Source organism: Nematolebias whitei, chromosome 7 (assembly GCF_014905685.2).
Source record: "Nematolebias whitei isolate Nwh7 chromosome 7, NemWhi1, whole genome shotgun sequence".
Classification (NCBI taxonomy): Eukaryota; Metazoa; Chordata; class Actinopteri; order Cyprinodontiformes; family Rivulidae; genus Nematolebias; species Nematolebias whitei.
This window is the reverse complement of record NC_056504.1, coordinates 15,520,774-15,533,538: the sequence shown is the minus strand read 5'-3', so window position 1 is coordinate 15,533,538 and position 12,765 is coordinate 15,520,774. Positions and strand designations below refer to the sequence as shown.

The following is a 12,765-nucleotide window of genomic DNA, read 5'->3' as shown; positions in this document are numbered from 1 at the left end:
TTGTTGTTGTTGTTGTTGTTGTTGTTGTTGTTGTTGTTGTTGTTGTTTATGATGATGATGAAACATTTCATCCTTTATCCAAAGGACTTCGTCAGTCTTGAGTAGCCACAATAAACTCAGTCCCACAAGCAGCACACTCCCATAGTGGACCAACCAGTTTGCTGGTGATAAGATGGTTTCTGGAGCCCACCCTCTCCCCTGTCGACTCCTCTGAGGCAGTCATAGCCAAAGTGGTTCAAAACATCAAAGTTACCCAAATAAACAATAATTATAAGATGAAACAGTCCTTGAGGATAGCTATATTAAAATACAACAAAGCAAATTTTCATCATTTAAAATATATATATATATAAATTTTATTTTTCTATTACCTGTAACATTTAATTCATGCAACAAGCTGTTTTATGCAGGTTATTGTTCATTTTTGTTATTAAACTATGTCAATTTTGATTGAATTTACTGAATAGTAAGAAACCTTTGAATTCATCTGAATGTTGGGTCATAAGAAACTGGAAATGTCTCGTTGATTACTCAAACTAAAAGCGTATCTTATAATATTTTTGCTAATGCAACATGTTTTGTGTTCTACTCATCTTATAAACTCATAAGCTACAAAAAAAACAATAAAATTTTTAATAGTTAATAAAACCTTGAAACTAGAACAGTTTTAAATTAAATTTATTAGATATAAGAGTTTTGATAAATTGAACTTTTTTTAACAAGATGTCGCTACTTTCTGTTGGATGAATAAAAGTTTAAAAAGTTATTTTTATGTTTTGATAGAAAAAAATGCAATGAAATTAACTTTTGTTAAAAAAAAAAAAAACAATAATGCTGCTGAATGGTTTGCACTTTTTGAGCACGTTCGTCACTCAGTCAGAACTCGGTAGCAGAAACGTAATACTGTATACGTGGAAGCTTTTTTCAATCAGTTCAGTTCTCCCCCACAGAGTTTGGATTTTTTTTTTTTTTTTTACTGTTGCATGGAAGAAGTGATAAAGCAAAGGGAGTTGGTGAAGTCAGACTACTCTAATGACTGGGACTGACGTCAATGGTGGAGGGCTCTGGGTGAAATGTCACATCTAAGGTGTAAAAAGATGATGCATTGTTCACACGTTTAGCCTAATTCTTATTTTGTCTGACACTGAAAGATGCCTCTGCTCTTTGTAAATGTCTATAAACTTGCAAAATATGAATCTATCTAATGACAATTTTTTTTAAAAATCTAACTTTTTGCACTGTCGGTCGTAGTTTTTTCTTTGTTGGTTTGTTTGTTTTCATCGTGCATTTGAATATTTGTCAATCGAGTGGGGTGTTTCAGGTGGCTTGTGGCATGACTGTGACGTTTTCTGTTGCTGTTTTAACCACACAGCATCCTGTTTCTCTGTCACGGACCGTGTGGTTTTAATAATGAAAAATGTACTTCCGTCATTTCCATTGAACCAGCTCAGTGTTGAGTCTTTAATCGTGCCTGCACTGATCAGTTTACTGGAAGTGCTTTCATTTATAAGCACTGGAGACGAATCGGGCCAGGCTGCATGTCACAATGTCAAAAAACATCTTTATTTCTTTTTCTTATTTTAAGACCGAATCAAGTTCATTTCTGAACGAATGCAGTGATCTAGCAGTAATACAACTATGAAAATTTTTCATTAATTTAAAGTTTACTATTTTTGTTGAATTGACTTGCAAAAAACATTAAAACTATTTCAAATTAATGAATTAAAATAAATAAATTATTTCAGAAAAGCAGAGATATTACAAGTCCATAATTAGGACAGTAACACATATTTAAATGTTTTTGCATAAATACAATGTATTTACAACAAGGCAAACAGTTTGTAGTTGTATTTTAGATTTAAGCTTTAATGACTAACAGAAATACATTTTCAAATTGTTTCAAATATGCTGTTAGGAGTTCCCCTAATTTTCACAATTTCAAAAAATAATTGCACAAACTGGCTGTTAAGCAGCGTCATGGTCAAGTGTGGGCTGTTTCTATATTGCTTCATGAGAAAAGAAATGAATGGAACAAGTTGAAGTGAGTGGTAAAATTGCATTTAGTCGTTAAACTTCTTGGGAACAATAGAAACACTGAAACTCGAACCACAATGTGTTGTAAAACAAAACTAAAAATTAAGAAACAAAATGCATAAAAATGAAGGAAATTTGGGTTTGGTTGTATTTTTCTTTATATATACAGTATATATATATATATATATATATATATATATATATATATATATAAGATTTTTCAGAAGTCCTAAAGTAGATGAAGAGAAGAACCCAGTTAAACAAATGAAACAAAAATATTATACTTGATTATATTTATTGAGGAATATGATCCAATATTACATATTTGTGAGTGTTGATCAGTCCTGATCACCTTGGAGGAATTTTAGCCCATTCCTCCGTACAGAACAGCTTCATCTCTGGATGTTGGTGGTTTCCTCACATTAACTGCTGCTTCAGGTCCTTCCACAACATCTGGATTGGATGAAGGTCAGGACTTTGACTTGGCCGTTCCAAAACATGAACTTTATTCTTCTTGAACCATTCTTTGATAGAACCACTTGTGTGCTTCAGGTCATTGCTGCATGACCCACCTTCTCTTCAGATTCAGTTCATGGACAGATGTTCTGACATGTTCCTTTAGAATTCTCTGATATAATTCAGAATTCATTGTTTCATCAATGATGGCAAGCCGTCCTGGCCCAGATGCAGAAAAACAGGCCCAAACCATGATACTACCACCGCCATGTTTCACAGATGGGATAAGGTTTTTCTGCAGGAATGCAGTTTTCATTTCTCCAAACATAAAACTTTTCATTTAAAACTAAAAGTTCTATTTTGGTTTCATCCGTCCACAAAACATTCTTCCAGCAGTCTTCTGGTTTGTCCACGTGATCTTTATCAAACTGCAGACGAGCAGCCATGTTCTTTTTGGAGAGCAGCTTCTTCCTTCAACCCTGCCATGCCACCATTGTTGTTCAGGGTTCTCCTGATGTTGGACTCATGAACATCAACATTAATGTGAGAGAGGTCTTCAGTTGTTAGAAGTTACCCTGGGGTCCATTGTGACCTCACTGACTATTACATGCCTTGTTATTGGAGTGATCTTTGTTGGTCCACCGCTCCTGGGGAGGGTAACAATGCTCTTGAATTTCCTCCATTTGTCCACAATCTGTCCGACTGTGGATTGATGGAGTCCAAACTCTTTACAGATGTTTTGTAACATTTTCCAGCCTGATGAGCATCAACAACTCTTTTTCTGAGCTCCTCAGAAACCTCCTTTGTTCCTGCCATGATCCACTTCCACAAACATGTTGAGAGCCGGTCAAAGCAGATGGCCGCTTGTCCTGAGCCTGGTTCTGCTGGAGGTCTCTTCCTTTTTAAAAGAGAGTTTTTCCTTTCCACTGTTGCCACTGTGCTTGCTCAGGATGGGAGACTGCAACGAAGCCAAGATTCAACTTGTCTGCTGGATTCCTTAGATAGAGAACTTTACTAATTGGCTTTTATGTATGTGAATGTTCCTGTAAAGTGCCCTGAGACAACTTTGTTGTGATTTGGCACTATATAAATAAACTGAATTGAGAAGAACAGAGTTTGATAGATCCAGTTCTTTAGATCAAACAGGGTGTCCTCTCACACCTGATCATCATCCATTGATTGAAAACACCTGACTCTAATTTCACCTTCAAATTAACTGATAATCCTAGAGGTTCACATACTTTTGTCACTCACAAATTTATTTATTAATTTATTAACCTTTATTTCACCAGGCAAAACAATAGGTTGTTCAACCTATATCTTCTGATACGCTCAAGATAATTTAACAACCCGTCATACATATACATCAAATTTTCTTCAGCCCAGCTTTAAGTTCAAGGTCACAAATCAAGATCAAATGTTATTAAAGGTCTTTGCTAGTCCCACCCAGAACTTCTGATCCACTCATGATAATCGATTCAAACTTGGAACACATCTGTACCACCACTGGACAGTCTGTCACATCCTTTCCATAACCCCAGCTCTAAGGTCAGGGTCACAAATCAAGGTTGAAGTTTATGTCTTTGTTTGTCTGGGCCATTGCTATAGATTGTTGTATAATAGTTTATGGACCAGCACATAATGGGCTGTAAGCGGTACTCTTACTTTGCCTTGTTGTAACAATACTAAGTGGCAGTCAGTCTCATATAATTAGACGTCTTGTTTATTTTTATTAAATGGTGCCATATTGTTAAGGAAAATGCATTTCTGCATCCATCCATCCATTATCTTTACCCGCTTATTCCATTTTTTTTTTGGGTCACGGGGGTCGCTGGTGCCCATGTCCAGCAATCACTGTGCGAGGGGCGGGGTACACCCTGGACGGGTCGCAAGTCCATCACAGGGCCACACAGAGACAAACGAGACAAACAACCATTCACTCTCTCACTCATACCTAGGGACAATTTAGAGTTACCAATCAGCCTAACATGCATGTTTTTGGTCTATGGGAGGAAACCGGAGTACCCGGAGAAAACCCACGCATGCACGGAGAGAACATGCAAACTCCGCCCAGAAAGGCCCCTGGACCGGGGTTTGAACCAGGGACCTGCTCACTGAGAGGCAGCAGCTCTACCAGTTGCACCACCATGCTGCCCGCATTTCTGCATTGTACCCATTAAAACCTGCTAAACCTTCACTGCTAATGCCAAAGAGCTCGTTCTGCTATGGACCCTTGTTTTGAGCTTCTGGTGCCCCAGTATCTGTCAATCAGGTGCTTGACTGGCAGCACTTGTGAGCAACCAGTGGCAATCTCAGCTCAACAGTGTGGGACCAAACTCTGTCCTCCAGAAATACAACTCTGTGATTGATGCATGTATTTATTAACCTTTTATTAACCTGGTGAATCCCAGTGAGCTCACAGATCTCTTTTGTAAGGGAGAACTGGGCCTGAAGGCAGCCTAACATGCAGACTTTGGATTGTGGGAGGAAACTGGAGTGTCTGGAGAAAACCCACGCAAACACGAGGAGAACATGCAAACTGCACACAGAAAGATATTTATTTAATTTGGTGTGTCTTAGAAAAGCCTTCCATACTGTAAGCTTCTTGAGCTTTTGCATTTCCCCCACACAATTTTTATCTGTATTTTATTTAGTTTTTTTTAATTCTGTGCATTAATTAAATAAATTGAAAAACAATGGAAAACACTCAGCCCTGTTGAACAAGGTTTATCAGAGACCCAGGGTTTGGGAGTTAAAAGGATGTATCCATGCACTGACTCTGCATGTGGAGTGAGATACAACCTTAGAGCTCTCAGTAGCACACGCAAAACTGATAGTGTCACTTTTAGTCTAAAATATGTGCTTTTTTTTTGCAGATTTGTTGACGGGCAGTTTCTGCTCATCCTCCTTAAAGGTGCAGTCCGGTTTTAAGTCGAGTGCTGAACCAGACCAAGATGAAAGGACTGGTTAGCAAAAACTAATAATAAGTTGAAGAAATGTAAATGGGTGCATTAGACAAAGTAAAATAATTTCAACTTTCATTTGTCTCACCAAAAGGCCTTTTGCGTCATCCAGCCAACTTAAAAACACATGAGGAGAAAGTTGTTAAATTTGAGAATCAAGAGTCTTTCATACAGTCATACATCTACAGAGTTCACCTCAAAAAACAAACCACTGACAACTCTCAAGAAGGGAGGAGGAAGGAAAGTACACATTAGTGAAAAAAGGTGGTAGAGGCAAAATAACGGGGGAGTAAAAAGTAAAAATGAACCTAATCTTTCCTGTTGCTACTGAACTGACTGACATTTGCTGGTGGGGTGATGAGGACGTTTCAGGCAGCGATGTGTGACATCAGCTGCCATGTCTGGTGGGCACTGGTACCGAGTGGAATAGAAAAGTGTTTAATAATGTGGTGAAACTGTTTGTATTCATACGTTTATGGCAAAAGCGTCGCTTGCTCAGACGAGAGCGCAGCTGAAGGAGCAGGTCACTGAAATGTGACGCAGGAAGTCACTGAGCTCAGATGAATTGTTGCTTTCTGTTTTCACACTGGCGGCCTGACGGCACAGATGATTTGGCCAGATCAAAGGATAATGTGGCTTCTTCGTGGGCTTCGTTTTCTCCTGCGACATAGGCAGAACTTTTTGAGGCTACCGGTAGATCTGATGAGTTGTATCAAAAGAAGCAGCAGGTTGGTTTGTAAACTGTACTTTATGCTCACTTGTCCTCACATTCTACTGAACTAAAAGGAAAAGTGTTTCAGTGGTGCCTGAGTTTTCAATCGCACCGATACATTTTATTTGTCCAAAAATGTCTCATGAAATGTGCTTCTCATTTAGTTATGTCTTCAGCAACGCAGAGGAGCGGCAGCTGAAGGTGGGTTCAGGAAAGGGCAGGCCGCACATGTCCAGTGAGGACAGTGTATAACTGAGCGTTCTAAATGCTGGTAATGATGACTATACATAAAAACGTAAAGTGGCAAGACTGCAAAGCTTCAGGATGTGCATGTACTGTAAATATGGTATGTCTATGTCTGAGAAAAGGGGGGAGTGGGGGGCAGGGAAACGAGGTAAACACAACCTCTGTCACTTTGCATTCAGGAAGTGGAACACGCTCGCAGTCGTTGTCTCGTCCTCTCACAATGACTGTGTGCTTTTCATTATCTTAGTGTTGTGAAATTCCCCTCTGGCTGCCGTCTGACCCAGGCCTGGTTTGTGGTGCGCACGGCCACCTCACTTGCCCCACCGTCTCCAAATCGACCACTGTAACCCGGGGACTTTTTAGTCCCTTTGTTTGTTGTTGTACTCTTCCCAGCCAGCGACCGCAGCGCCACCGCGGCTCATCTGCTTGTGCAGCAGGAACTGATTGAGTTGTCTGAACGCGTGACGCTGGCATGTAGAAGGGTTTCTAAAGAAACAGATGGTTTGTGCATGACAGAGACGGTGACAGCGGCATGTTGTAGGCAAGTGTCGGCACAGATACAAGTGAGAGAGCATGCAACTGCAGGTGGAAGATCCTGTCAACTTTCTGTCGCTTTTTCAAATTTTACTTTGTATTTTTCTTTCATTTTTTTTTTTTTTTTTACTAATTGATGGACTTGCGACCTGTCCAGGGTGTCCCCCGCCTCTCACACAGTGATGGCTGGACATGGGCACCAGTGACCTCCACTATGACCCGAAAAGGAAGAAGCAAGGAAAAGATAATGGATGGATGGATGTATTAAAAAATTCTAATTACTTTAGTCCTGGCTGATTAAATGAATATTATTACCACTTATGTTGTGATGAATATAATAAATTTTAGTACTGCCACTTTATTATTGTTTAAATAAAGAATAATTGCAAATAAAATAAAAATTAGTAGTTTATAAAATATAATTTTATAAATTTTTTGATGCTCATATTTTAGTTGAGAAACAAAAACCTGCAGGAGTGAAGGAGGCCATCTTTGTGAAGAGACGCTGTCCATCATTAAACAGGGGCGGAGCCTCCGTGTCCAACTGTCCCCCTCTTACAATGCTGTTATTGCTAGTATCACTCAGCCCTCTGTGAATAGCAAGCGGCCATCAGGGTCGGTCGTTAGACTGATCGTCCTCCTTTATCATGTGAACAGCTAGTTCAGGATGTCAAACTGGTTGATCCACCATGAGAAGGTGCTATTTATAAAACTGAGTTTATTGCAGCTCTTCAGACTGAAGAAGTCTTTTGGATAAAAGACGAAATGTTTAAACAAGTTTTTATTTATTTATTTTTAATCCATCCAGAGGACCTGGACTTGGTTAGATTGCCATAACTCTATTTTTTGAATGAAATGACATCTTTCATACTTGAAACTAAAAATTTAAACCTGACTTTATTCTTTCCTCAAGCGAAACCTTGAAACTTGGGTTAGAAACCATTAATTTATACGGAAAAAACAAAATCCTTCAAGGGTTCATGATGCTTGAAGTGGAATTCAGTGGAAAAGTTCTGAACCAAGCCTTTACTTTTTGTGAATAGCTCTTTAAACAGCATCAGTTTGGAAAAATAGTGTTCGATTTCAAAAAGACTGATGAGCTAACGGCTAGTCTGAACGCACCTAAAAGCAAACTGGATCGCTCCATCCTAAAACTGCTCCTGGCTCCAAACTTTCACAGCAACTCGTGCAAAAAAAATACTTTTACACCTTCTTCCGTTTTGCATTGCATAAATAAGAATTCTGTTAATTTGGAAGTACAAATAGCTGCAGCAGCAGCTGACTGTAGCACTTCCAGTGCAGTTTCAACTCATCAATATTTCATTCCCTCAGTTCACTCCATCCAGTGTTAGAAGTGTGCAGCGGAGCTTTCCATCTCTGTGCAGTTTGTTCTTTGTGTGTTTTAATCTCAGGCTGCATGAGTGTGGACATTTCTAAATCAGTTTGTAGTTTATTGTGTGTCTGTAAGACTTTGCAACATGAACGTATCACTGTTGAGGGAACTGCTCATCTTAAATGGTTTCCAGAATGTGTGTGCATCCCATGTGATTCTAATATGGAAAGCCCCGTCATGAGTGGTTTGATTGAAATCACTGCTCACAGCTAAAGACATTAAACCGGGCCTGAGAAGACGAATCAAACGGAGCAGCGTTTGTGCTGTAAAGTGAAGCCCGTTTGACCCGTTGACTGACGCAAATTCAGCATTAAAAGAAGTCCCTTCCTAGAAAACCCGCAGCGGATTGAAGACCGCACCACAAAGAGGATGTACAGTCTGTTAAGTTGTATTTTTAGTAACTAACTGCAGTTTTCTGTTCACCAGGATCACAACTTGGACTGGTTTCCACGAATGCGAGCCATGTCCCTGGTGAGCAGCGACGCAGACGGGGAGCAGAACGAAATCAGGAATCTGCAGGAGAAACTGGAGTCCACCATGAAACTGGTGACCAACCTGTCGGGCCAGCTGACCGAGCTCAAGGAGCAGGTTGGTTTCAACATGAGAACCTTTTCACAGGCACAGGTCTGTGGCCTCGCTGGGGGGGGGAATATGAGGAGTGAGAAAAGAGGCACCTTTCAGAAAGAGGTGGACACCTGACGACGCTCTTGGTTTGTTTGTTTGTTTGTTTGTTTGCTGCCCGTTGACCTTTAAATGCAGGCCTTACTAAACACTAAAGACCATGAGTCATAGTTCACCTCACAGCTTGAGAGGCTTTCAATTTCATTTCACTTCCATCATTTTCCAACAGCTCGTCTTTACTCTGGACTTCACGGCCTTTTCCACCAGTAACTATAAACCCTTAAAGAACATTTAATGCTTAACTCTTCCGAGAGAACAGCACTTTGCTGATGCGGCACATTTCTGCGCCTCCAGTTGCACAACTGCTGCGATCCACGGCTTCTAGTAAAGCCATGTGTAAAAATGTCTTTACCCATGAAATGAGAACTGTCTTTGAGGAAGTGGATGTTTCCAAGACATTTTGACCCAGACAGGGGGAAATGATTGTCGTGTGTCTGAACCCTGCTAAGGACACGCCATCATTCCCATTTCACCCCACATCCAACCTCTCAGACCTGTTTTGATTTATCCCCACGCTGCTGAAGGTGTGTGTTAACAACAAAACATCTCATGATCAACTGGATGGATTTGAATGAAACTCCCTGAACGAATTCATTAGATATAAATCTACAGCTGATTAACTTTTGGAGTCCTTCTCATTCAAGGTGGCGTCACAGCTAATTCACCTTAGCCGCCACAAACGGCTATAACGCAGTTAGCTTTACAGATTTATGTTTCAAAAAGCCAGATTGTGCATCAAGATTCACTTGATGAATCTAAACGCACTACTTTCTAAAGAAGTAATCAACTACGAGTAATAGAGAATCACAAAAGCACCCTGTTATTGTGTCATACCAAAGAAAATGAGATGACAGTATTCCCTCACTACTTCGCGGTTCGACTTTCGCAGACTCGCTCTTTCGCGGTTTTTCAAAGTAAGATTGGACATGACACACAATTGGCTGATTGATGAATGGCTTGGAATTATTGAAGATAAATTATTTTAAATTATTTAGCACATGCTGCATGTCATATCTCTGCTCTGCAGCGGAGAAGTGGGCGTGGCCGAGAGCGCTGGCAGGTGGCAGAGAGCGATATCATGACATGCTGTGCTGTTTTAGAGCATTTAGAGTTTAGAAACATTGTTTAGAATATTGCAATAAATAAACTACTACTTACTACTTGTATTACTATTCCTACTTCACGGTTTTTCACTTATCGCGGGGCTTCCTGGTACGGAAACCCCCGCGATAAACAAGGGACTACTGTATTCAGGAAACTGCATCATGGAACGAGTTGACGTTCTTCAGCTAGCCGAGCAGTCTCTGTCCAACCGATGTGTCTAAACGATGTCTTTGTCTGAATAAGTCTCTGTACGCAGAATTAGTTCTCCCGGAACACTCATACCAAGACCACTCTGTCGTCTCACTTTTACCATCAGTGTGTTTCAGGGCTGTGGTGCAAATCACAACTTCATGAGCAGAAAAGGTTGCTCCGGTTCCAACTGGTGTAAAGGTTAACGTTTTGACTCATGTTTCGCTTGATCTCTGAAATTCGAATCCACTCGGTTTCAGTTTTAGTCGTTAGTGTTGTGCCTCTTTCGTCAGAAGGCCCAGAAATGTGGATGACAAAAAGCCGTCAGGATTTCAGAAGAATCAGTTCAGCTGAGCCCGTGTGCAGTTGTTCGTTTCTGCAAAGTGAATCGATGGAGACGAGTAGAAGCTGCCTGTGTGTTTTCAGCAGAAGGGGATGTACGCTCACCTCTCTCTCCTCTTCAGATGACCGAACAAAGGAAGCAGAAGCAGCGGATCGGCCTGTTGGGGCACCCTCAGCACATGAACGTCAACCCCCAGCAGCCTGCGTGAGCTCTGCCGCCGCCATCCAAGCTGCTCCTGTTGGCGTCTGGGCGCAGCGTTCAGACCTCCATGTTTCACGTCTGTGTGACTCTGAGTAAGAAAGTATCGTAAGGAAACGCTGTAATGTAGTTAGTTGTCAGGCGATGTGTAGCTCTACCCCACGCAGGTGTCACTCCCGAGAGTGACGCTCACCCTCCTGCTCCGGTTAACTCTGCTGGAATTGGTGCCAATTTATTTATTTATTTATTTATTTGTGCACAAAAGAATTGGATTTCTCAACAGATGGCCTTTAACAGATGAACTTGAATTTTGACAAATTATTATTATTTATTCCAGTTATACTCCTGACACTATGAGCAGTATTTAATGTCTTATCTTTGTATGATGACACATGCAGGGTGTCAGTTTAAGTTCTATCATTAACTGAAATGCTCTGGTTTAGTCTCTGCCGGCTCTGGATTATTAGCATTTTAACTGTTTGTATTACACAGAAACATAGATGATACAATAAGCTGCTCTTCAAAATGCTCCGAGCTTTATGACCTCTGCGCTCAGTAGATATATTTTTAAAGCAATACAAACATAAATGACTTCTGTGTGTGTGTCAAAAGGTCACGTCTCACTGCTGACTTGAAATTATCCTTATTTACCTGAATATTAACAGAGAATGAAATTTATGTTTAAACCTTTCCTCGCTGTGTGATGCTTTTAAAATCAGGAACAGTTTAGCAGAGATGACTTGATTCTTGCACCATTTAGCGCCTTTCTGTCAAATATTGAAGCTGCTTCTGTTGATGTGTACTTTTCTCTTCAAGTTTGACTTTTTAGTTGCTCTCGAGGCTCTAAATGTTTTTTACCTACATGTGTATATAAGGTTTGTTACTTAGTGAACTTTTGCTTTTTGTATAGAAAACTAAGACAGGCAGAAAAATAATTGAAGAGTGTTAGGAGTAAGGAAATCAAACTATGTCAATTTGTATATTTATGTAGAATTATTTATTAAAATTACTGTAATCCTCCTTTATTTGTGCTGTTTTTATTATTTTTGATCATGTATTCTGCTTTAAAACAGCTTAAGGATGTCTGGAAGTGTTCATAATTATATATTTGTACTTAAAGTAATAAGCAGTTCACCAAAGATGATTCATCTTTATTAACGCTGCTGTTTTACTTTTTTAGTTTATTATTAATATAAATGTGTAATACTCTTTTGAACATTATAGATAAAATCTAACAAGGTTAAATAAGCTCCTCTGGACAGATTAAAATAAATAAAATTTTAATCTCTCCAGAGGACCTGGCTTAACTTTGTTAGATTTTTCTACCTGGACTATTGATGCATGCATCAGGATGTTATAGATAAAATATTACCTTCACTGGTAAAATCTGAATAAAGTGTTTATCAAACCAGAAGTTTACAGTATTTTATGAGCGAAGGTGAACTTTTCCATGACTTCACGGCTGCTTCTGCAGAGAAATGACGTCTGTTGACTGGAAATCCGTCTCGGGTGTCTGAACCCAGAACCCCCAGCAGGACGTGCGTCTGTGGAAATCATCTCGGATTTTAAACATTTTCTCTTCAGTCTTGGACACACAAAAAAAAAAGTTCTCCAAGTAAAAAATGAACTTGAGCCTATCTCATGAGAAACTGATAAGTGTTTATTAGCACACTGCTTTCGCGCGATGCCTAAAATGAATGTGTGAGCCACACCACTATTTTATTGTAATTTTAAAAAAAAACATAGCGCAACTCTTTATCCCACCATGTTAACATTTATGTCATGTCCATTTATTCACATGGTCAGATCATAAATAAAAAACAGACTTCTTCCAGCTTCAAATGTACGACGTGGAAATAAAATAACAATATATATCTTCATTGTCTAAGAAATTTAATAATAAAATACAATT

The 12,765-nt window shown here is 39.6% G+C and overlaps 1 protein-coding gene across 1 annotated transcript in view; it reads left to right on the top strand.

The window, feature by feature from the left end:
- The window catches only part of LOC119412160 (inositol 1,4,5-trisphosphate receptor type 1), a 33,780-nt gene extending 22,917 nt beyond the window's left edge, over window positions 1-10,863 (top strand). Inside the window, exons 6-7 of the mRNA XM_037679137.1 lie at window positions 8,765-8,926; window positions 10,777-10,863. Of these exons, the coding sequence (XP_037535065.1) occupies window positions 8,765-8,926; window positions 10,777-10,863 (249 nt within the window). The remainder of the gene's footprint in view (window positions 1-8,764; window positions 8,927-10,776) is intronic.
- Window positions 10,864-12,765: the final 1,902 nt, after the last annotated feature.